The sequence below is a fragment of the Hyperolius riggenbachi genome, chromosome 10, assembly GCF_040937935.1.
Source record: "Hyperolius riggenbachi isolate aHypRig1 chromosome 10, aHypRig1.pri, whole genome shotgun sequence".
In the NCBI taxonomy this organism is placed as follows: domain Eukaryota; kingdom Metazoa; phylum Chordata; class Amphibia; order Anura; family Hyperoliidae; genus Hyperolius; species Hyperolius riggenbachi.
Window position 1 is genome coordinate 12,492,076 of NC_090655.1, and position 26,520 is coordinate 12,518,595.

General features: G+C 45.6%; 1 protein-coding gene across 1 annotated transcript in view; it reads right to left on the reverse strand.

Annotated features, from left to right (window-relative positions):
• MMP21 (matrix metallopeptidase 21) overlaps nucleotides 1–18,846 on the reverse strand; it is a 39,525-nt gene extending 20,679 nt beyond the window's left edge. Inside the window, exons 1-3 of the mRNA XM_068257815.1 lie at nucleotides 18,688–18,846; nucleotides 14,243–14,873; nucleotides 10,395–10,534 (exon numbers count right to left, since the gene is read on the reverse strand). Coding sequence (XP_068113916.1) covers nucleotides 10,395–10,534; nucleotides 14,243–14,873; nucleotides 18,688–18,846 — 930 coding nt within the window. The remainder of the gene's footprint in view (nucleotides 1–10,394; nucleotides 10,535–14,242; nucleotides 14,874–18,687) is intronic.
• Nucleotides 18,847–26,520: the final 7,674 nt, after the last annotated feature.

The window sequence follows — 26,520 nt, forward strand, 5'->3', positions numbered from 1 at the left end:
AACATATATGTAAATGTGTGTAAAGCATATGATTGCAGCATGTGGGTATTGTGTGCAAGCAAACATTTCTGCTCTCTGCTCGTCCCTCCCCCCTTCTCTGTCCACTCCCTGCCCTCTGTCCATCTTCTCCCCTTCTCTGCGTGTCCACCCCCCTCCCCTTCTCCTGTCCTGCTAGTCATTTCACCCCCGAAATGCTTCCATAGTCAAATGATCCGAGATTCGCATCAAAGATCCGGATCTTTTCAATGATCCGATTCGAATCATCCGGATCATTGAAAAGATCCGAACTTCCCATCTCTAGTTCACAAACAGGAAACCAGACATGGCTCTGACATCACACTGTGGGAGGGGTTTCACCACAATATCAGCCATACAGACCCCCCTGATGATCTATTTGAGAAAAGGAAAAGATTTCTTATGGGAAAGGGGGCATCAGCTACTGATTGTTCTGTGCAAAGCATAATTCAACTGCTATCTCTAGAATTGTAGAGATCCATCAGATGCTGATGCCAGACAAATGCAGCATTTACTGTAACGTGCATCAGTGTTTGGTCGAAGCCACCCACTCAATTCTCCACAATCAGCAAAGCACTTCAAATGCAGGAAAATAGAAAGCCACTACCAATCTTGGTTTACAATGCCAAATAAGATCGTGGACAAAATTCAAATGCGTTCCACATCTGTCCCAGGGGCTTTGGAAATGCACATCAAAAGTAAAATACCAATGTATAAATGTGAAGCACATCAAATGCAGAAAAATAGGATAGTTGAAGAAAAAGCAACAAAGCTACTTTCATCAGAAGATGAGAAGAAAGCTATTCTAGGTCACCTAAAAAAAGAAGAGAGACTGAGAGCCCGGATGGTGCAGTATCGTCTGGTTTGTTGGTGCATTGAATCACAGATGTGATATATTCACAAAGGTGGGTTGCAATGACTTGCAACCACTGGCTAAACCTGCGTGAAATTAATTGCTTCCTGCTTGTTCACAGTACAGGAACAGGATTTGGTTGGTCGCACTCCTAGATACCTTAAAGAAAACCCGAACTGAAAATTAAAATAAACATACACGGGTCATGCTTACCTCCCGTGTAGTCTACTCCTCAATCTCTTTTTCCTCTCCTGTGTCCTGTTTGTCCACTGTGATCAAGGGAATTCTCCGTCCTCCATTTTGAAAATGGCCACTACCCCATAACAGCTTTCTGGTCAGCACACTGTTAAACTGTAACATCGCCCACTACAGCCATAGGGATACATGACACATCAGTTGTCCTGTCAGCTGTAACTGACAGCAACTGATATACAACTGACAGCAACTGATATATTTCAGTTCTGACAAAATGTTGTCAGAACTGGAAGGGATCATTGTCAAAAGAAAAAGAAAATTGTGAGCTTCTGAGAGGAACTGGTGGCAAGGTAACTCTGTAATGTTCATTTGAAGTTACCTCATGTGTTTATTTTAAATATTTTTTCTCAGTTCAGGTTCCCTTTAAAGTTTATAATAATAATATAAATAATATAAACCTGAGGATCTACACCTCTTATGGAAGAAAAACTGGCACAATTGGGGTGGAGGCGCCCGGTACATGAAAAACCAATTACACTACAATAACAAAAGGAGACGTATAATCTTACCTCGCATAGCTCCCAACTGTCCCTCTTTCCTCCTTATTTGTCCCTCTTTCAGGACTTTGTCCCTCTTTCTATGTAAATATATTTTTCTCTACTAAAACTGTGTTTGATTGACTCTAAACTTTAATCCCATTCTTTAAATTGATATATTACTAATTTTAAAATGTTACTATGAAGGAAACTGAACCAGGATAGAAAGGGCCAGTGTGGTTTGAATTATAAAACAACATATTTTTCTTATGCAATCTTTATGGTATGCTTGACAGGGATGTGATCAGGGGTGTGGCAGGAGCGTGGCTTAAGTGTCCCTCCTTCTCATTTCAAAAAGTTGGGAGGTATGTAGATGCCAAATGAGACCAGTATTACTGGAAACAATAGTTTATTTAGCACAAGTATAAGACAATGACCTCAATTCACTAAGATCATGCTGGAGATAATAAGGCAAGAGAAAACTTATCTCCACACAGTAAGAGAGTTATCTTATCTCTTCATTCCTTACGTTACCTCTTCTGTAGTTAAGTTACCTCCTCTGTAGTTATTTTCACACGCAGTTAATGAACAGCCTGTCTTTAACTCTGGAGTTATTTTAAGGATTAAAGAGTTAACTTAAAGACAGAAGAGTTAACTTTAGGTTTGCCTGAGGTAAAATGTTTCCTGAATACTACATGCCTTATCACCATGGTAACAACTCTAGAAGAGTTACTAAAGACAGGAGATAAGTTTAGTGAATTGAGGCCAATACGTTTTGCAGGTCCTTGCTCGCTTCATCGGGTAAGTTCAACAGCAAAAGTGCCTTAACCACCCTGGCGTTCTATTAAGATCGCCAGGGCGGCTGCGGGAGGGTTTTTTTTTAATTTAAAAAAAACTATTTCATGCAGCCAACTGAAAGTTGGCTGCATGAAAGCCCACTAGAGGGCGCTCCGGAGGCGTTCTTCCGATCGCCTCCGGCGCCCAGAATAAACAAGGAAGGCCGCAATGAGCGGCCTTCCTTGTTTTGTTTAGATCGTCGCCATAGCGACGAGCGGAGTGACGTCATGGACGTCAGCCGACGTCCTGACGTCAGCCGCCTCCGATCCAGCCCTTAGCGCTGGCCGGAACTTTTTGTTCCGGCTACGCTGGGCTCAGGCGGCTGGGGGGACCCTCTTTCGCCGCTGCTCGCGGCGAATCGCCGCAGAGCGGCGGCGATCGGGCAGCACACGCGGCTGGCAAAGTGCCGGCTGCGTGTGCTGCTCTTTATTTGAACAAAATCGGCCCAGCAGGGCCTGAGCGGCAGCCATCGGCGGTGATGGACGAGCTGAGCTCGTCCATACCGCTAAGATGGTTAATTGAATCTGTGATGATTTGTCTTGTGCTAAATAAATTATTGTTTCCAGTTAAGGTCTGATTTGTCATCTGGAGAAGTAAGATTATACCCCTCCTTTGTTAATCTATTATAATTACTTTTTCATATACCGGGAGCTTCCACCCCAATTGTTGTACTTTTGTCAGAAGCCTCTACCCAGGGGTGTAACTAGAGGGGAGCAGCCACTGTGATCGCAGGGGACCCCAGAACTGTGAGGGTCCCCAACCAGGGCTGGATTTACCATAAGGCAATGTAGGCATGTGCCAACAGGCGTCTGAAGATGGAAAGGCGGTTCATTTTGCTCCCCAAGTGCCTTTCTTCTGCCTTACCTATGCAGAGTCCCAAGCAAATGTAAATGAGAGGTTACTCACCGGGTCCCGGCATTCCACTGATGAGATCTCCTTTCAGTTGGGGGCACCTCAACTACTCTATACTACTGAGGTTCTTCTAGCTACATATATATATATATATATATATATATATATATATATATATATATATATATATATATATATATATATATATATATATATATGTTTGATTTATAAAGCACCAACATATTCCGTGGCGCTGTACAAAGTAAGAAACAAACATGGGGTACATAATAATGCAGACAATGGTGTACACCAATATACAAGATACATAATTAGTGACAAAATACAAAGAATGATATAAAATACAAATTATCGAATTGGTAATGACAGTGATAAAATTAACATGATGAATAAAATGTATAATGGTTACCAAGACACAAAAGGGGGAGAGAGCCCTGCCCTTGCGAGCTTACAATCTAAAGGGAAGGGGGGGGGGGGGGGGGAACAGGAGGAGGGGTAGTATGCAGCAAATATATAGAGGCTTTGTGTTTTAGGATACCTAGTAGGAGTGCAATTTGGTCTTAGGACAAAGGGAAGTGGCCTAAGGTAGCGCATATGCTTGTCGGAACAAATGAGTTTTTAGAGAGCGTTTAAAGATAACAAAGGTTGGCGAGTGACGGATGTGTTGTGGGAGGGCATTCCAGAGAAGGGGTGAAGCGCGTGCAAAATCTTGTAAATGTGAATGTGAGGAGGTAATTCTGGAGGAGGACAACAGAAGCTCATGTGCAGATCTGAGATTGCGGTTGGGTTTGTATCTGGAGATTAGTGATGATATGTACCGGGGAGAGAGATTGTGGAGAGCTTTGTAGATTAGGGTTAGGAGTTTGAGCTGAATCCTCTGGTTAATTGGCAGCCAGTGAAGAGCTTGACAAAGAGGGTCGTCAGAGGAAGATCGAGAAGAAAGATGAATGAGACGATATATATATATATATATATATATATATATATATATATACTGTATAGTATACCTGGGGGCTCCTCTAACACATAATATTGAGGGTTCTTCTGGCTACCTAATACTAAGGGACACCTATAGCTATCTCTGACGATCAAGGGAAGTAAGGGAGCAGTGACAGCTGGGACAGCCAGCACACTTGCAGTGCAGTTCGGAGGGGGTTTGTAGGTTCCTGGAGAACGGAGTCTAGGGTGCCAGGACATCTGTGCCTATAGGCTCCTGTGATGTCAATCCAAGCCTGTCCCCAATTACTAACCTGCCCTTCCTCCGATACACGGGACTATACTACAGATCAGGGGCTTAATTCACAAAAGATTGCTGTTAGCACAGCCGTTTTCAAACGAATTTTCGCACGCGATTGCGAATTTTCACACGCAATTAAACGGTTTTGCGCGCAAATGTGAATTTTCGTGTGAAATCGTTATCGTTTTCGCTCGCAAAACGAATTTTCGCGCGAAAACCGATTATGATTTTGCGCGAAAATTTGCGTTTGCGCACGAAACCGTTTGAGCGCAAAAATTTGCGGACGTGCGCAAACGCAAAAAATTTGCGCGCAAACGGCCGTGCTAACCTTTGTACTGGTTGAACTCGATGGACGTATGTCTTTTTTCAACCAAAGTAACTATGTAACTATGTAACAGTTAGCACTCTTTTGTGAATCAAGCCCCAGGTGTGTTTGGGGACTACACCTGTTATGGGGGTGAAGATCAGGATGGGCACACTTGTTGTATGACCCTTGTGAGTTGGGCCCAAAGGTCAAGAAGAATACCAAGGGGAGGCAAGGGAAGGGGTATGAACAGTCAGGGGGGCCCGATGAGTTGCAGTTATGCCACTTCCTCTACTATTGCCGGTTTACACGGCCCGTGCAAACATTCAGATATGTTTTTAGATCTTTCAAATGTGCTTCAGAAATGCACATCAAAAACAAAATACAAAAATGCCAGTCTGCCTAGTGACGCCTATGGAGACTACGTATATGTTTGGCTCATAAAGTGATTATCATTTTGGTAAAAAATTTAAATTAGTTGAGCTGATTATTATTTTAAAGGGGAACTGAAGTAAGAGGTATACGGAGGCTGCCATATTTATTTCCTTTTAATCAATACCAGTTGCCTGGCAGCCCTGCTGGTCTATTTCTCTGCAGTAGTATCTGAATAACACCAGAAACAAGCATGCAGCTAGTCTTGTCAGATCTGACTTTAACCACTTTACCCACAGCGGTGCGGATATCTCCGTCCCTTTTTCCATCCTTTCACCCCCAGGGACGGAGATATCTGCACCTCCCGCGCTACCACCTTTGCCCGCGCTCCCGCTTGCTCGTGCGCACGCTCCCGCGCTCGTGCACGCTGCAGCTCGCTCGCCCGGAGATCAATGAACGGGAAAAACCGTTCCCGTTCGTTGATCTAAGCCCCCCGCAATGATCGGCTGCTTCTATGAGAAGCAGAGCGATCATTGTGAAAAAAGCCTCCCTGAACTTCCTGCAAGCGTCCTTCCAACGCTTGCAGGTCGCATAACCAAAAAGTTACTGTGGCCATCTTGTGGCCAAATAGTAAAACTACACCCTAAAGCATTTTTCATATACAAATACATTAGTTTTACACAAAAAATTTACTCATTACCTCCCACACTCCCCAAATTTTTTTTTTGTAATTAAAAAAAAAACAATAAAAAAAACATAAATAGTTACCTTAGGGACTGAACTTTTTAAATATTTATGTCAAGAGGGTATAACACTGTTACTTTATAAACTATGGGCTTGTAATTAGGGATGGACGCAAAACAGAAAAAAATGCACATTTCCAAATAAAATATTGGCACCAAACATTGTGATAGGGACATAATTGAAATGGTTTGATAACCGGGACAAAGGGGCAAATACATTTCATGGGTTTTAATTACAGTAGCATACATTATTTAGAAACTATAATGGCCGAAAACTGAAAAATAATATTTTTTTCCCACATTTTTCCCTATTTTCCCATTAAATCACATTTAGAATAAAATAATTCTTGGCATAATGTCACACCTAAAGAAAGCCTAATTGGTGGCGAAAAAAACAATATATAGTTTATTTCATTGTGATAAGTAATGATAAAGTTATAGACGAATGAATGGAAGGAGCGCTGAAAGGTGAAAATTGCTCTGGTGCTGAAGGGGTAAAACCCCTTGAGTGGTGAAGTGGTTAATGTCAGAAACACCTGATCTGCTGCATGCTTGTTCAGGGGCTGTGGGTAATAGTATTAGAGGCAGAGGATCAGCAGGACAGCCAGGCAACTGGTATTGCTTAGATGGAAATAAATATGGCAGCTTCCATATACCTCTCACTTCACTTGTCCTTTAATGAGTGTTGTACTGAGGCTGAACAAACAACTTGGACAAAGCGTTCTGTGATTTGCCTAAAGAGGAGGCAGCTAATCGTGTCTGTAAGAGCTTGCAGAATTCATATAGGAAGGCGTGCAGCTGGATTATAGGTATTTCCACATGACTGTTCTGTCGGTAATGCACACACGTACCTGCACCCTGCAGCTTAACACCGGTACAGACGGCAGATTACCGCTGCCTGGACCCAATCGTTTATTATTACGGATAACGGTCTGACTGTACAGACATCCACATCCTGCGCAGCTAAAACTGCTTGAAGGACAACTGTAGTGAGAGGTATATGGAGGCTGCCATGTTTATTTCCTTTTAAGCAACACCACTTGCCTGGCAGCCCTGCTGGTCCTCTGCCTCAAAGGCTACATATACACGTTCAACAAGCGTACAACGTGCAAACGACCACCCGCACGACACGATGAACCGCACAACCTGTATGTACACCCTTCCAGACAGATAAACGACCAACTCATTTACATACTGCGCACAATACCCGAACGACGGACTACACATTGAAAACAAGTATAAGTCGTTTTACATTCACACGGACCAACTGCACAATATCAGACGATTGTAGGACAACATAGATCCGACAGTTGGATCGGGCGCAACGCCTTTCATCAGTCGCTCGTCAAGTCGTTTGCATGCATACACACGCCTGATTGTCGTCCAACAGTCTAAAACGGACTAAAGTCGGACGACAATCAGGCAGTTTTGTTGAGTGTGTGCACGGGGCCTTAAAGCCTGGTACACACTTACAACTAAAATTGGTCAATCAGTGACCAATTTTATAACCTCCATGTAGTATGAGAGGTTACCTACACAATCTGCTCATAGTATTTAATATCTTTTAACCCTCATATTGGTCAGAGATGGGCCAATCATAATTGAAAGTGTGTACCAGGCTTAATACATTTAGCCCTAGCCTCTGAACAAGCATGTAGCAGATCAGGTGTTTCTGACAATATTTTCAGATCTGGCAAGATTAGCTGCATGCTTGTTTCAGGTGTGTGATTCAGATGCTACTGCAGCCAAATAGACCAGCAGGCCTGCCAGGCAACTGGTATTTTTTTTTAAAGGAAATACATATGGCAGCCTACTTCTCACTTCAATTGTCCTTTAACCTCTTGAGGACCGCAGTGTTAAACCCCCCTAAAGATCAGGCAATTTTTTCATTAACTTGGCCACTGCAGCTTTAAGGCCAAACTGCAGGGGGACACAACACAGCACAAAAGTGATTCTTCCCCCCTTTTCTCCCCACCAACAGAGCTCTCTGTTGGTGGGGTCTGATCGCCCCTCAGATGTTTGTTTGTTTATTTGTGTTTGTTTATTTGATGTTTTTTTTTGTCAAAAATGTCGTTTTTTTGTATTAATTGTAAACTCCCCTCCCTCCCCCCGCTACCCGCTAGCCAATCCCCGTGATCAGCTGTCATAGCTTCAGCCTATGACAGCCGATCACCCCTGAGCCTCAGGAGTGGACAGCCGTGTCACTGATTGCAGCGCTGTACATGTAAATAGACGGCGATTACGCCATCTAACAGGTTGCCGCTCGGAGACTGAAGGCGGAGCTCCTCTCCGCCCAACAAGCAGGAGATGCACCCTGCACGCGATCTCCTGCAAAACACAGCCCCAGGACTTTACGCCAATTGGCGTTAGGCGGTCCTGGGGCTGCCGCCGCGGCCACGCCCATTGGCGTGACGCGGGCGGCAACAGGTTAAAGGACAACTGAAGAGAGAGATATATGGAGGCTGCCATATTTATTTCCTTTTAAGCAATACTAGTTGCGTGGCTGCCCTGCTGATCCTCTGCCTCTAATACGATTAGCCATAGACCCTGAACAAGCATGCAGCAGATCAGGTGTTTCAGACTTTAAAGTCAGATCTGACAAGATTAGCTGCATGCTTGTTTCTGGTGTTATTCAGATACTACTGCAGAGAAATAGACCAGCAGGGCTGCCAGGCAACTGGTATTGATTAAAAGGAAATAAATTTGGCAGCCTCCGTATACCTCTTACTTCAGTTCCCCTTTAAACAGAACTCGTAAAACAAGAGAGAGGTTCCTATCTCAGCATAGGCTTTTACCGGGCCGAACACTGAGCTGTGTAACTGAAAAACGCCTGTATTTCCTTCCTTGCCTCCGCCATTGTGAGGTAAGACTTAAAGGGAACTAAAGTGAGAGGTATGTAGAATCTGCCATATTAATATTACCTTTTAAACAATGCAGATTGCCTGGCTGTCCTGCTGATCCTTTGCCTTCAATACTTTCAGCCACAGCCCCTGAACAAGCATGCAGCAGATCAGATGTTTCTGACTGAAGTATGACTGGATTAGCTGCATGTTTGTTTCAGGTGTGTGATTCGGACACAACTGATGCCAAAGAGATCAGCAGGACAGCCAGGTAACTGGTATTGCTTAAAAGGAAATACATATGGAAGCCTTGCTTTAGGTTCCCTTTAAGATTAAATAGGGCCTAAGGCAAGCTATTAGCCTTTCCTTCCTCCTATACTTCCCCCTTACTTCCTGGTGCCCTAGGCCATGGCCTATGTGGCCTTGCCTGAAATCTGGCCCTGGCTATACCTAGAGTAGCGGTAGATTGACAGGTCACCATAGCACTGTACTGCATCGAACAGCAGTATCAGCATTTTATGCCGAATATTCAGGATATCCATGTGCAGTGTGGGGAAGGATTCAATCCCTCTCTGATCGATCTGTTTGACACATTGGATGGCAATCTATGTGTGTGTGGCCCTCTTAACCCTCGGATAGAATCTGAGGTCCCAGCTCTTCCCATTATTCTACTTAGACAGCTTTTGTCTAAATAATAAATAAAAATAAGGGTACTTATCCGTTAGCCGGGCGCATCCGGCAGGTGGCGCTGTTGTAGCGAATTTGGATGCGCTGTTGTATCTAATTTGTATCTAATTCCATTCATAGTTACTGAACGTAGTACTGTGTGAATGGAAGCGCCGCAGGTGGCGCTAATTACATTGTTGATACGCACGATACAGTGTGTTAATGGCAAGGAATATACATTGTATTTGAAGTGGCCGGAATGAAAATGAAGGCGGCGGCAATGTAACACATGAAGCCGCCGCCGCCTTCGTCTGTTCTCCCCCTTTGCCCTCTCGCTTCTATACAACACTGCCAGCCTGCGGGGACATGCGTGTCCCCCCAGAGTCGTTCGTCGTGGCAGGGAAGCCTGCTTGTTTCCTTGCGACGAACGACTCTGGGGGGACACGCATGTCCCCGCAGGCTGGCAGTGTTGTATAGAAGCGAGAGGGCAAAGGGGGAGAACAGACGAAGGCGGCGGCGGCTTCATGTGTTACATTGCCGCCGCCTTCATTTTCATTCCGGCCACTTCAAATACAATGTATATTCCTTGCCATTAACACACTGTATCGTGCGTATCAACAATGTAATTAGCGCCACCTGCGGCGCTTCCATTCACACAGTACTACGTTCAGTAACTATGAATGGAATTAGATACAAATTAGATACAACAGCGCATCCAAATTCGCTACAACAGCGCCACCTGCCGGATGCGCCCGGCTAACGGATAAGTACCAAAATAAGTTCACTTTACACCGTCTTAAGTCTCTAATGCTGTGTGTATCCAGAAACGCCTGTTTCCGCTGATCTATCGCGTCTATTCCACGTGAATTATGATTTTACTCACACAGTGACAGAAACGTTTATTTACATAATATTTATTCTCTTACCTTTAAGAGACTGATGCCATTGTCACTGCTTGGAGCTGTGAAGTGTTCATCGTCATCGAAGTGTATGTCCCCCAGGAACCAGGCGTGCGCAAATTCCTGACCGGAGCCGTCAAACGACCGCGAACAGCCTAAATGGCGACCTGGAGGCAGAGGACACAAATACATGATCACATCTGGGAACTTACTGCCATCTTGTGACCAATTCAAAGCAACATAGTTTGGTTGAAAATGACATGAATTTGATGACATCCGTCCTTCAAATTCAACCAGAAAGAAAAAAACAAAAACAAACAAACCATCCTGAATCTGCACATATCCCAGTTGATCCAGGAGCAGGATCACTAGACACCAGAGAACTGTGTAAGGGAGAGAGGAGGGTCACTAGACACCAGGGAACTGTATATGGGAGGGAGGAGGGCCACAAGACACCAGGGAACTGTATATGGGAGGGAGGGAGGCCACTAGACACCAGGGAACTGTATAAGGGAGAGAGGAGGGCCACTAGACACCAGAGAACTGTATAAGGGAGAGAGGAGGGCCACTAGACACCAGGGAACTTTGTAGAGGAGGGAAACTAGACATTTAGGCTGACCTGCGACTTGGTCTCAGTGTTCAATTTTGACCCACTTTGTATTTGAGTTAGAAACCCCTGATCTATAGCATAATTTCTTCAGAAAACAGTTAACATTTAGGCATTCCACTTCCTGTAATCTGTCCTGGCCCTATACCGGCGTCCGATTGGCTGCGCTGAGTGTCGTCTTGACTTTCCTCAGTACTCCATGCAAATTCTTTTTAGGCTTAGCCTGTCTACTTTTCATTATGTCCAATATAAATCAGGAGTCGATAAGAACGATGAGGGGAAATAGAATTTGCATAATGGAGAGAGTGGCGTAATTAGGCCCTGTCTCATCATATAAAATAGTGCGGAACGTCTACGATCAGCACTCTGAGATTTACTACAAATAAAAGAGTTTCAGGAGAGTGGAAAACTAATTAGGAACATTGTGTTCAGTCATTTGATTTTATTGCCGAGCTCTACCTGTTATCCTCCCAGTGATTAGAATGTGCTGACAGTGAGTACAAGTGCGCAGCTTAATCCAGACAGCAATTCTCCCAGCAATTTACAATCAGTGCAGCTGATCTGGTGCCTCTGCAACTAAATAACGGGTCTGAGCAGAACTGGGACAAGGTCCTCCAGCACCCGAGGCTGAGACACCAAAGGGTGCCCCTCCATCCCTCCCACCCCAGCCGTCACACACTGATTGCTATTACACGAAGAGGTGCCCCAATAGACTAACACCTTAATCGCTAGTTATCTGGCTTGCAGTCACTGCCATGTATCCCCTTTTCTTATTTCTCTCTGCTTCAAACACAACAGGGTAATGATAGCAGAGTGAGTTGTGCACCCCCTCCTACACTGCGCCCTGAGGCTGGAACCTCTCTCGCCTCTGCCTCGGCCCCACCCTGCTCCCCCCTCCTACACTGCGCCCTGAGGCTGGAGCCTCTCTTGCCTCTGCCTTGGCCTGGCCCTGCGCCCCCCTCCTACACTGCGCCCTGAGGCTGGAGCCTCTCTCGCCTCGGCCTCGCCCTGCGCCCCCCTCCTACACTGCGCCCTGAGGCAAGAACCTCTCTCGCCTCTGCTCCACCCTGCTCCCCCCCTCTACACTACGCCCTGAGGCCGGAGCCTCTCTCGCCTCTGCCTTGGCCTGGCCCTGCGCCCCCCTCCTACACTGTGCCCTAAGGCTGGAGCCTCTCTCGCCTCGGCCTCGCCCTGCGCCCCCTCCTACACTGCGCCCTGAGGCAAGAACCTCTCTCGCCTCTGCTCCACCCTGCTCCCCCCCTCTACACTACGCCCTGAGGCCGGAGCCTCTCTCGCCTCTGCCTTGGCCTGGCCCTGCGCCCCCCTCCTACACTGTGCCCTAAGGCTGGAGCCTCTCTCGCCTCGGCCTCGCCCTGCGCCCCCTCCTACACTGCGCCCTGAGGCTGGAGCCTCTCTCGCCTCTGCCCTGCACCCCTCTCCTACACTGCGCCCTGAGGCTGGAGCCTCTCTCGCCTCTGCCCCACCCTGCTCCCCCCTCCTACACTGCGCCCTGAGGCCGGAGCCTCTCTCGCCTCTGCCTTGGCCTGGCCCTGCGCCCCCCTCCTACACTGCGCCCCGAGGCTGGAGCCTCTCTCGCCTCGCCCAGCGCCCCCTCCTACACTGCGCCCTGAGGCTGGAGCCTCTCTCGCCTCTGCCCTGCACCCCCTCCTACACTGCGCCCTGAGGCTGGAGCCTCTCTCACCTCTGCCCCACCCTGCTCCCCCCTCCTACCTATAGGCTTCTGCCTATGAGAGCCGATCGCTCTCTTGTCCCCCATGGGGTCAGCCGTGTGACACGGCTGTCCCCAGTGCAGCGCTGCACCTAGTAAATAGACGGCGTGATCGCCGTCTAATAGTCTCCCGAGCGGCAATAGCCGCTCTGAGACTGAAGGCGGGGCGGAGCTCCGCCCTCCGAGCATGAGATGCGTGCGCACCATGTGCGCGATCTCATGCAAATTACAGCCCCAGGACTTTACCGACAATTGGCGTGACACGGGCGGCAGAAGGTTAATGCTGTGTATTGATTAAATATGATCTTTTCGTTTGATCTGGATGATCTTATGAAAAAAAATTAGATCATTCACTAAAACTTGCACTTAATGGGCACCTTAACGTGTGTACCTTGATTGGCCAATTGACCTCTTATATTTGTATTAAGAAAGCGCACCTACACAATCTGTTTTAAAGTGCCCATCAGTGAACCAATCTTGATTGTACAATCTTACCAAATCTATAGTCCCGGTTCTTTCGGGGGACCTCTGTTGCCCGGCAGGGATTGGTACACAATCCCTTGAGTGACAGAGTAGAGCCTACTGGCTAGCAATGTGTCTGCTGGTCTGAATAAAGAGTAAAGAGAGTGACTATGAATGGATTCTCTAGGTAGTCCCTCATATTACATAGAAGTGGTAAGATTGTACAATCAAGGTTGTATCGTTAGTGGGCACCAAAATTCAGATTCAAAATTACAGATTCAATTCCCTCGATGTTCTCCCAGGCCAATCCGTTCCTCCACTGGGCAACCCAGTAAATCCGCCAGTCGTCCACAGTAGTGCTTCACTGCACATGCAGTAATCAACAAACTGTCCCCAATCCCTTCTTGCACCTTTGATACTGTGCACAACAAGCAATTTGCAGCGAGTTCCTGTAGAATTAGACCTGGTCAAGTCTAAGTAGCCGGTGCGCAATCCCTCTGCGGGTCACCACTCCACACGCGATATCAATATAGTAAATACGAAGGTGGCACTCAATTGGCTTTCAAGCTTGCGTTTTATCAAATCCCAGTAATACACAACATGTTTCGGGGCATATCCCCTTCCGCAGGTGTACATACATTGAATGTCACACAGTGAATAAATACATACTCCTAATCACCACACCCTTGATTGGACCACCTCCATCTTGTCAGCTGACAAGTCAGCTGATCACTGACATCACAGAGTCCAAATGTCCAAGTGTGACATTCAATGTATGTACACCTGAGGAAGGGGATATGCCCTGAAACATGTCGTGTATTACTGGGATTTGATAAAACGCAAGTTTGAAAGCCAATCGAGTGCCTCCTTCGTATTTACTACCGCTGATACTGTGGTTGTCCTTGGCAGGTTTTGTTGCATCGTATCAACTGTTATGTATAGGGTGCTTGGGGGGCCCAATGCAAAACTCGTCCCGGGGCCCATAGCTCCTTAGCTACACCACTGCATGAGACAATCACAATCATCTGTCTAGATGACAATCTACAGTCTACTTTAATGAAGGCAATGGGCACATACCTCTTCCAAACCCGAGCTTGATGTCTACTTCAGATAAAGGTGACTTGTTGTCTTCTTGGAACTCCAGAGGAGTGACCTCGCTCCACATGCGGAAGGCCAGCCTGAAGACATATCTCTGCTCATTGATAGACAGTTGGCTGCTGTAGCCCTCCCCGATCATCCGCCACTTCAGCAGCCTTTTGTTGAACACTCTTCCACCACCACTTAGGAAGGCCTCTTGTTCCTTCTTGTTCTTCTCCGAGTTCATCAGCAAGTCCAGGAATCTCTTCCGGCGAATCTTTGGAGGAGCAGAACCTTGGTTCGTTGTATTGGTTGTATTTGGTGAACTGGGTGAGATAGTTTTCTCAACAGTGGTTTTTGGGATCTGGTTGTCTGGCACTCCGCACCTTGGCTTATTCATGGCATTGATGGTGGCATCGTCAAGTGTGCCGGTGATGGGTAAACCGCTGAGCTGCTGGAATTTCTTCAGGGCCTCGATGAACTGTGGACTTCTACTAGGCTCAGCCGGTTGTTGTCCTGAATTCATGATCGCCTCGCCCATGAGTCTGAGGTCTTCTGGTGGTTCATGATCTTTGACCTTCGTTCCATCCCAAATGACTGGCTCTGTCCAGCCATACTTCGCCAAGTATTGCTGAAGGAGATATAAACAGAATATTCTGTAATTAGTGTGTATGCCAAGAAGAAGTACATATAAAACTTTGTATCATTTACAGTTTTTTTCGGGCTTCCTGTTTTGGCCTACAGAGGAAGGAGGGACACGTGGTTGCAATCAGAGAAGGACAGATCAGTGGCATAATCAAACTGATCATATGCTCCTCTATGAAATGCTGTCATTATGTTGAGAAATAACACCCTACCACAGCCTTTGGCTCATCCATCATCTTTAGTTTCCAACCAGGGGCGTAACAATAGACCCTGCAAGGGATGCAGCCACAGGGGGGCCCAGAAGCCACAGGTGGCCCTATCCTGAGAGACTGACAACTAAGGGCATGGAGATAAAAAAAAGGTTCTGCTCTCTGCACAATTGTTCTAATGACTGCATCTGCTCAGCCACTGATAAGGAATCATACAAAGTTTTGCTGACAAAGATTTGTAGACAGTCCCTATTCAGTGTGCAGTAGGGTCTTGTGTGCAGTGCTGTACTGCTGGCGAGAGGGGGCCCCATCCAAAGTTTTGCAAGGGAGCACAGTGATTTCTAGTAACGCCCCTGTTTCCAACATTGTTACTGAAGATGAACTATGAGAAGATGCAGAATTCACCTTGCAACAGCATGTCCATTATCATATCTCCCAACTGTCCCTCTTTTTGGAGAGACAGTCCCTCTTTGGGAACCCTGTCCCTCTGTCTCCCTCATTTGTCCCTCTTTCAGGACTGATGTACAGAGCTATGTAAATATATATCAATTTAAAGAACTGAATAGAGTTTAGGGTCAATGAAACACATTTTTCAGTAGAAACATACATACTTCTTATTTTTAAATGTTAATATGAAGGATAATGAACCAGGATAGAAAGGACCAGTGTGGTCTGAATTATAAAACAACATATTTACCTTATGAAATCTTTATGATATATGTGACTAGGGGTGTGACGGGGGCGTGATCAGGGGCGTGGCTTAAGTGTCCCGCTTTCTTATCTCAAAATGTTGTGAGGTATGCATTATATCATAATTACGATTAACTGAGAAAAAAAAAATATATACTTAAAATTTCGGTATATTTTATATATTTCTATCATTCTGATATTTATGAATTTAATAAAGAAGACGGAAGGCCAGAGAGTTGATATTTAACCTGTGGCTGTCAGATCAGTTGAAATCTCTGGGTAGGGGGGGGGGGGGGGGGGTGTCAAAGCAGATACCTAAGGAGAGGGAAGGCTCGGGGTCCTATAGAGCCATCCCATTCCTCTCACGGCCCCGCGTTCCAGCACTGGATCTCTGGTTCTAATCTCCTGGTTTTGAGGGTTTGGCAGTCTTCAGGATCCCGAGTGGCTCTGTACTGACTGCGCCTGCGTGAGTGGGAGAGAGAGGGCGCAGGATGGATGGGGCCATCTTTGGGATCACTCGGGCTCCTGAAGACTGCCGAAGCCTCCAGTGGCAGTAGAGAGCAGAATTCGATTGAATACCGCTAACAGGGAAGACATCGCTGGAACGCGGGACCGTGACAGGAGCGGGATTGCTCTATAGGACCCAGAGCATGCCCTCTTTTTTTGTTTTTTTTCTTTTCTGCTTCCCATTGACTTTAAAGCACACCTGAGGTGAGGTGAGAGACATATGGAGGCTGACATATTTATTTTCTTTTAAACAAATGCACATTATCTGGCTGTCCTGCTGATCCTCTGCCTCTAATCCATTTAGCCATAGACCCTGAACAATCATGCATTGCAGCAGATCAGGTGCTCTGACTGAAGTCTGACTGGATTTGATACATGCTTGTTTCTGGTGTAATTCAGACACTCCTGCAGCCAAAGAGATCAGCAGGATAGCCAGGTAACTGGTATTGTTTAGCGTTTTCCGGACCGCACCCGTAGTAAATGCTACGCCGCACTTGTGGCAGTTCTAGCCTGATGCGGAGTAGTATTTACGCCACCTGCCATTTCCACTCCCGACACGATCGTTCGTACCCAAGAGGGGAGATTAAGCCGACATCTCCCCTCAGTGATCAGGGGCCATCGCGATTGGCTCCTGATCACGTGATCACTGTTAGTGGTGCGCGGTGGTGGGGGGGGGATCCACTCACCTTCCTGACTTTCCCCCGATGATCGTCACTCCCCTCCGCTCCAGCAGGCATCCCCGCTCGCTCTGACGTAAATGTCGGGTCCCGGCTTGATGACATCATCAAGTCGCGACCCGGAACTTAACGGCAGTGCGAGCGGGGATGCCGGCTGGAGCGGAGGGGCTGGAGCTGCTGATCGCTGGAGCCTGGGAGGTGAGTAAAGGCTGCTGGCGACGGGGGACACCTGGCTACAGGGGGGGGGGGGGTAGCTAAATAGCTAGACTGGGGATCCGGCTGCCTGACCCCCCCCCCAAATGCGCCCACCTCCCTGGCAGGTAAAATGCCCTGGTCCTTAAAGTGAACCCACACCACCCCCTGCCGAAACAAACAAGCAAAAAAACAAAACAAGACAAAAACACCCTGCTCAGCCTGTTTCTAACCAGCCCTGATAAAATCCCCCACTGAGCACTCAGTCTGGTTTTGCTCAGGAATCATTATAGCTGAGTCTGTCTTCTGTGATGTCTTTTCAAGCCCAAGCCGGCCCCCTTGTGGCTCTGCTCAGGAATCATTATAGCTGAGTCATTATAGCAAAGCTAGACTGAATGCTCAGTCGGGGATTTTATCAGGGCTGATAACAAGCAGGCTGAGCAGTAAAGGATGAAACAGAGAGCAGGGTAGGTGTTTTCTCTAGTGTTCCCACTGATATCTATGGTAAAATACATGAGGGTGCTTCATCTCTGGTTCCCTTTAAGGGGGTTAGGCAGCCGGTCCCCAAGGGGTTAAAGGGAAATAAATATGGCAGCCTCCCTACCCTTCTCACTTCAGGTATACATTAATGAAATACGTTTTCTTGCCAATTAACTCCATTGCTATGATCAGAACAATCACAGTCTAAAAACTCCCATCAAAAACATGCACAAAATCGCAGAGGAAAAAAAGACAAGACCTTGAAATATCACAAAACACAGCATTGGAAGTGGGGAAAAATGCACACGTGGGTAAATGTTAACGCAGTCTTAATGCTGATTACCTGGCTGGTACGCCGATCGTTTGCTTTCAGACGTTTATCAGTCATACATGCGGAGCAAGCATGCAGCTGAAGCAGCGAGAACACCTGATCTGTATTCTCATCCTGGGTCAAGACAAGACAAGACAAGACAAATAACATTTATATTGCGCTTTTCTCCTTGTGGACTCAAAGCGCCAGAGCAGAGCAGCAGCCACTAGGGCGCGCTCTATTGGCAGTAGCAGTGTTAGGGAGACTTGCCAAAGGTCTCCTACTGAATTAGTGCTGGCTTACTGAACAGGCAGAGCCGAGATTTGAACCCTGGTCTCCTGTGTCAGAGGCAGAGCCCTTAACCATTACACCATCAGCCAACTGCTGGTCAAGGACACTAAAGCCTGGCCTGGTACACTTCCAAGATATTACCCCCCCAACCCAAGATATTTTCATTGTAAAATCGCAATAGCCAAGCCCTTAGCAATGGAGTAACAATAGGGAATGCAGAGGTTGGGACCATACTGGGGCTCCTGGGCTAGAAGGACCAAACTGATTCCTTACTCTGATTACACTTCTCTGACACTGCAGCTGTCCTTGATAAGTTTTGGGGCTCCATATCAAGCGAGTACTTGGGGCCCCAAGCTCCTTAGTTACACCACTAGACTAGGCCTTGGCGATTGCGTTTTGCAGTGTGAACTAAGCCTAAAATAGATTGTCTATTGACCTACTCACCTGTGCAGAGATGTGGTCAGTGACCAGGTCGGCAGGCTGGAGGTTGGACGGCTGAAGATCAGTGTGGTCCCGGCGGTGGAAAAGCCTCTCAGAGGTGCCAAACCTGGCCATCATCAGAAACCATTGGCAGCATATAACCAAGACACCGGCAGCCTCCATGTCTCTACCACTGACCCTCCCAAGCTTGTCCTCTCTGCTCTGGTGACAATGCCCGAGTGACGAACATCTCCTGCCAGGTTCCTTTTATGGACTGCTGACTAATGACTTGTGTGTTTCTCACTAAACCACAAAACTTTCTCCAGTGTTTGCTCAACAGAAGAACCTCAAAGTGTGCCTGAAATGTGCCGGATCACCACAAACAAACATGGGTCTCAGTTTGGTGACAACTTGTGCCCAGTGGAGAAGACCTTGTCATCTGGTTTTTATTGAGGATGACTTCTAAAACCATCATGTCTCGGCAAGGGCATGGTCCTCATACGTCTTCCAGATAGGCACTGTGAATGGAGTACCGGTAATTGCTTGATTTTTTAATAATTAAAAATGACTGATGGCCAAAATCTGCTGACGAGATAAAGTTTATGGGTAATCAAGCTAATTTTACATGCATTCTGCTCTGCTTTATTTTCTGTGATTCTATCTTGTCTACAGAGACCTCCAAACCTGATAAAAGTTGGAAGTGTACGAAAAAAAGTTATGCCAGGACAGGAAACAAAAAAACATGACAATAATAGGGCTCATATGTAATTAACTTTTTCTCCTGAGTTATTTCTTAGCAGAGAATTTTCATCTTCTCTTTAAAGAGAACCTGTACTGAAAAAAAGGCCCCTGCGGGGTGATTACCTTGGGAGGGGGGAGCCTCTGAATCCGATTGAGGCTTCATCCATACTCCTCCGTCCCACGATGGTCTCGCAGGGCTGCTCTGAACAGCGGCTATGTAAATATTTAACTTCCCAAGCTCCAGCGCAGTAGCAGCTCTCGGCACAGATCAGGCAGAAATAGCCTATCCAAGTCGAGTTCGCTCTACTGCGCAGGTAAACTGGGGAATGATTATTTATCAACAAGAAAAGTAATAGTGATTTTAACTTTTGGATTGCCTGGTTACCATCCTTATTACTTGTTTACCAGATAATAATAAAGAACTGATTTTTTATTTTATGCCCGATAGTTACTCTTTAAATATGCCAATGTAGTGGGTAGTCCACTTTGTTACATGGCCTTATTTCTGTCTTCTTATCATTAACATCTTTTGTTTTTGTTTTGTTCACGAGTGACGTCAGTTTGAGATCTGTGGAGACCTCAGAAAGGGAGTGGATTCGCAAAAAAAGAGAAATGAAAGTACAAAAGATCACAATATAAACGTCATAAGTAACAAACATGTTCCTGCATGCAAAGACAGAGGGGAAAACATCCACAACAAAACAGAAACACCAGTGGCATAGCAGTAGGGGTTGCAGAGGTTGCTACTGCACCAGGGCCCTTAGACCAGTGGGGCCCACTAGGGGGCCTTCTTCATCCATCTTATTAGCTTTGCATTGGTGCTATGCTGATAATAGTTTCCTCTAGTCGTGCATTGCATAGTGGTAATCCTTAAAGCGGTATCGTCACCATAAAAATCAAATTTCAACAGCAACTGGTCTGAGTGTATTAAGTGATAAAGATGCTAATCCTGCATTCAAAACTTTCAAAACTTTTTCTGCTGTTATGATTTGGAACATTGGCCCTTTAGTAGTCGTGCCAAAGAATTGCATGCTGGGGTTTCTTTTTATCTATTATCTATTCCTCCTCTTCCCTTTATTTCCCTGCCAGCTTCTTATCTGAAACACGATCCCCTAATAATTTGTGTTTACAAGCAAGGCTGAGGCGACTCAGCGATTGGAGGAGACAAGAAAAAAAGTAAAGGGCAGAAATGACATCACGAGTTAGCCTTAACTGTGGGCAAAAGACATGGCCCCCACCAGGAACAGAATTCTCGTCATTTACTATATAACATTCACTAAAATCAAAACGTGGACAGTACAATACATGTGTTATGTAAGTAGATCAAGTATTTATCTACTTATATATATGTTTTTTTCCTGGCATAGTATGGCTGATCCTCCTTCCCTCCCTCCCCATAGTATGGCTGAGCCCCCTCCCCTCCCCTATAGAGTTCCCTGGTCTCTAGTGGCCCCCTTACCTCTCCTATACAGTTCCCTGGTCTCTAGTGGCCCCTTCCTTCCCCTATATAGTTCCCTGGTCTCTAGTGGCCCCCTTACCTCTCCTACACAGTTCCCTGGTCTCTAGTGGCCCCCTTCCCTCCCCTATATAGTTCCCTGGTCTCTAGTGGCCCCCTTACCTCTCCTATACAGTTCCCTGGTCTCTAGTTGCCCCCTTCCCTCCCCTATACAGTTTCCTGGTCTCTAGTGGCCCCCCTCCCTCTCCTACACAGTTCCCTGGTACCTAGTGCTTTCCCCATCCCTATATGACCTCCCTGATGATCTAGGGTTTATCCTCCAATATAGGTTCTTTGGTGGTCCTAAGTGGGCCAAACATAATGCAAGATGAGGAAACTACTCGAGGGACAATTCTAATGGCTCCAAGGGCCAGATATGGCCCACGGGCCGGAGTTTGACATGTATGCCTTACACAGGTGGCTTTTTTGGGGCCCATTCTGTCGCTTTAAAGTGGCACTGTAGTGAAAGTAACAATTAATACAATTACTTATTTTTACAATATTAAATATAGAAATTACTTAGTCAGTATTTGCCTATAGTAAAATCTTTCCTCTATCCGATTTACACTCTGAGATTTATCTCTGGGGGTGAAATCTTTAGTCCTGCCAGGTGATCTGTGCAGAATGTTAGCTACTGAGAGTTCTATGCACAGAGGGAGAGGTTGCTTGCTTGGCAGTTGGCAGCGCTGTGGAGTCGGTACAAAAATCATCCAACTCCAACTCCAAGTCCTCATTTTGTGAAACCACGGACTCCGACTCCAACTCCCACTCCAGGTACCCAAAATGGCTCCGACTCCGACTCTTTAGTCTAATACTTACCAGGGTTGTGGATTTGGTACAAAAATCTTCAGACTGACTCCTCAGTTTATGAAACCATCAACTCCGACTCCCAGAACATTGGGAATCATTGTCACAGGATCATTTACAGCTTATCGCATCGAGTGGTGCAACATTATCAGTTCAATTGATTCTAGATCCAATTTGTTTTCTCAAATCCTATCAAAACCGAGTAGCTAAAGAGGTTGTTTTTATCACCACTACCCAATTCAATTGCAATCGTAAAGTAATCAATTACTTGTCGGTCAGGTGGTTATTGTTTAAGTACTGAGCCGCGATAGATGACCGATGCCCTGTGTCCACTTCAGTTCACACACATTATAAAAAGTGTTATTATCAAAGCCGGATTGAGACCACATGGGGCCCTAAGCAAATGGTCCCCCCTCCCGCAAAATTGTATCTAAAATGCCTTATGTATTAACAACCAGGCAACACAAGCATTCGATTGGGGCCCCATTCACATTCTAAGGGGCCCCACCAGCATGGTAATCCAGCCCTGACTTCCCCTTAAATAGGCATGATTGCCAGGCCTGCATTCGCAGCGCAGTATGTCCAGGTCAGAGGTCACCAACATCACTGACCAGGGGGACAGAACAAAATGAATTGGAGATGTACGGAGGGTGACGCCGGGGCACAGGAGGTGCGGTAAGACTTTGCACAACTCCCCATACGCACGTATGCATGAATGCGCAGGACTCTCACGCTGGCCGGTGTGATGACGCATACCGTGCTCGTCCAGGAAGTGTATTACCGACCTTCAGCCCAAAAGTCGCCAGTAACGGGGCCGCCAGCAGGACTGGAAGAGGAACCAGGAGGGCGCCGGGGGACCTTGCGGCCTACGGTGGGCTGAGCAAGCACCAGGTAGGTCCAAATTTTATTTTTATTGACAGCTCAAGGTCCCTTTAAAACATGTCCAATCAACTGAATTTATCACAGGTGGACTCCAATTAAGCTGCATAACATGTTACGGATGATCAGGGGAAACAGGATGCCCTCAGAGCTCAATTTTGAGCTCCATGGCAAAGGCTGTGAATATGTACGTACATGTGCTTTCTCAATTTTTTTTATTTTTATTAAATTTGCCAAAACCACAAGTAAACTTTTTTCAAATGAATTTAATCCATTTAGGAATAAGGCTGTAACATAACAAAATGTGGAAAAAGTGATGCACTCTGAATACTTTCTAGATGCACTGTATACATCCATTTGAAACCTTGTAATTATTACCATAGTTGATATTCATACAGTACTGTATAACGTTATAATAGACCTGTAACATATAATTAATATAAGCAAGAAGTTTTAAATCAGGATGATACCATTTATTGGCTAACTAAAAATGAATAAAAATAAGCAAGCTTTTGGCCTTGCAGCCTTCGTCGGGCTTACATCCTGTCCTGTATAGGATGTATAGGATGTAAGCCTGACGAAGGCTGCAAGGCCAAAAGCTTGCTTATTTTTATTCATTTTTAGTTAGCCAATAAATGGTATCATCCTGATTTAAAACTTCTTGCTTTTACTGATGGCTAACACGGTACAATATCCTAATGTTACGGTTGGAGTATTATCTCCGGGACTTCATGCTTGGTTGGAGCGCGGTTTTAAGTTTGGAAGCAATACCCTACTGCTACTACTATATAATATATATAATAGACTTCTGTAACATCAAGAGAACGGGTGAATTCACAAGAAGCATCCTCCACAGATCTCTCCCAGTCTCCGCCAGCCGTGTGTCACCGGGGGAAGCATCTCCTCAGAACACAGGCACTGTCAGGATTTTGTTTCTGCTCTTATCTTTTGTTGGACATTTTGCTGACATTTCAGCTGCTGCACAAAGCATTTCTACTGTACAAGCCTAGTAATGTCTTCTTGGACAGGACAAGGTATCGCTGGCAAGTACAGAGTTCTCTTCTCGCGTGTCAGAGATTTACCTGAGGTGATCAAACAGACCGCTGTTAGTTTACTATTAAGACTGTCACCTTCCTGTCACACATCACTGCCGGGCCCATTTCAGGCTGACAAGAATCGCTTACACACCAATCTTCTCTGATCACACCAGGCGGGTTCCTCCAGCAGGCCTCAGTGTCTTCCCTATCAGACTAGTCATGAGGGGAGATTACACCGCGAGAGAGACCAAGGCTCCACACCCACCATTCTCCTCGCAGAGTCTTCGTAAAAAGCACAGATCGGTCCTTGCCGCGCTGTAACCTGCGGGATCAGAGCCGGGACAAGGTCCTCCAGCACCCAAGGCAGAGACACCAAAATGCGCCCCTCCATCCCCCCCACCCCAGTCACACACTGATTGCTATTAGACTAAGAGGTGCCACGGGGCCCACAACCTCCCCAACACCTTAATATCTAGTTATCTGGCTTGCAGTCACTGTCATGTATCCCCTTTTCTTATTTCTTTCTGCTTCAAACACAATTAGGAATGACAGCTGAATGAATTGTGCGCCCCCTCCTACACTGCGCCCTGAGGCTGGAGCCTCTCCAGCCTATGCCTCGGCCCGACCCTGTGCGGGATCACACAAAGAACAGGAAGAGGCACAAAACTCACCGGTCAAACTCTGGCGTAACCAGAATTAAATGAAATAGAGGCACTGTGAAAAAAAAGGCTCAGCATCGCAAGTCGAAATCATTGTTTTTTGGCAATGATACAGAAAATATCGGTTTACAAGTAAATATACACGTTAAATTTAGTAATTGTTTCTAAAGTTAGTTTTAATGATTAGAAGTACTGCAACCCCAAATATGTCAGTTATTTTTACTGTTTCTTCATCTGTATCTGAAATAGAATACTACATATATTAAAATGACGGTAATAAAAAAAAGAGTGCTGGGTGAAAACGTAGTTGCAAAATATAGTATTTAACAATGAAAAGAAAATATCTCTCTCACACAGAACCCACCCTTTACCTATACCTAACTCTTAGACCCACCCTGGTGGTGCCTAACTCTAAGACATCCCCCCCTGGTGGTGCCTAACCCTAAGACATCCCCCCCTGGTGGTGCCTAACCCTAAGACTCTCCCCCCTGGTGATGCCTAACCCTAAGACCCCCTTCGCTGGTGGTGCCTAACCCTAAAATCCCCCTTTCTGACGCCTAACCCTAAAACCCCTTTCTTGTTGCCTAACCCTAAAACGCCCTTTCTCCGCTGTAAGTAAAAAAAGTGGTACATTTGTAAATTAATACATTTCAATACTATAAGTGATACATTTGTAAGATAATACATTTCAAAATAAAAGGATAATTTTCAAAACGAATTTCAAAATATTAAAACAGTTAAAACTATAATTTACAAAAAATTAGAATGGTCAAAACAAATTTGAAAACGATATTTTACAAACCACTAATTCTCAAAATGAAAAATTTCCCACTATTTAACGGGCGCCCAAATTGTCCAGTTATGCGCCCAATAGCCGATATTTAACCACTTCAGCCCGCAGGCTGTTATCATCTTATGGACTAGAGGAATTTTCACATTTCAGCGCTTCTCCCTTTCATTCCCCAATAACTTTATCACTACATATCACAACAAAATGATTTATGTCATGTTTTTTTCACCACCAATTAGGCTTTCTTTGGGTGGTACATCATGCTAAGAATTATTTTATTCTAAAATGCATTTCAATGGGAGCAATAAGAAAAAAATGGAAATAAATCATTATTTCTCAGTTTTTGGCCATTATGTAAAACTGTGGATAAAAGCCACACATTTTATTTGCCCATTTGTCCCAATTATTGTAACGTTTAAATTATATCCCTAGTACAATGTATGGTGACAATATTTTATTTGGTAATAAAGGTGTATTTTTTTCAGTTTTACATCCATCACTAATTACAAGCACATAATTTAATAATTTACTCTCTTGACATATTAAAGGATTCCCGAAGTGACACGTGACATGATGAGATAGACATATGTATGTACAGTGCCTAGCACACAAATAACTATGCTATGTTCTTTTTTTTATTTCTCTGCCTGAAAGAGTTAAATATCAGGTATGTAAGTGGCTGACTCAGTCCTGACTCAGACAGGAAGTGACTACAGTGTGACCCTGACGGATAAGAATTTCCCCTTTTTATCGCTTTCTTCCTCTCAGAAGCCATGTTTTTGCTAGGAAAGTGTTTTACAGTTGGAATGTCTTACCAGTGAGGGTCACACTGTAGTCACTTCCTGTCTGAGTCAGGACTGAGTCAGCCACTTACATACCTGATATTTCACTTTTTCAGGCAGAGACAGAAAAAAGGAACACAGCCTAGTTATTTGTGTGCTGGGCACTGTACATACCCATGTCTATCTCATCAAGTCACATGTCACTTCAGGTATCCTTTAAACATTTTTTATTCCCTAATGTATGTACCGGTAGGTGTAATTTTACTATTTGGCCACAAAATGTCCTTGCACATTATTTCCTATTAGCGTACAATAAGTACTCAAATAGGAAGTAATGCGTGGCTGTGTTACTTTGGAAGTGACTCAGGCATCTCATTGATGCCAGTGATCATGTGGGCCTAGAGGGGAGATGAATGGGAACAAACGTCTCATTAGTTTAACGATCGGCGGCAGGATGCCCTCCCGGCCTTGGGGCCCATCTCACAAGGGTCATACAAGTGTGGCCATCATGATCTTCGTACCCATAACAAGTGTAGCCACAAAATCCCTGATGTGAAGTATAGTCCCCTGTATCGGAGGAAGAGAAGGGTAGTGGTTGTGGTCCCCCCACAGCTCTGGGCCCCCTGCGATCGCAGGTGCTGCTCCCCTCTAGTTACCCCTCTGCCAA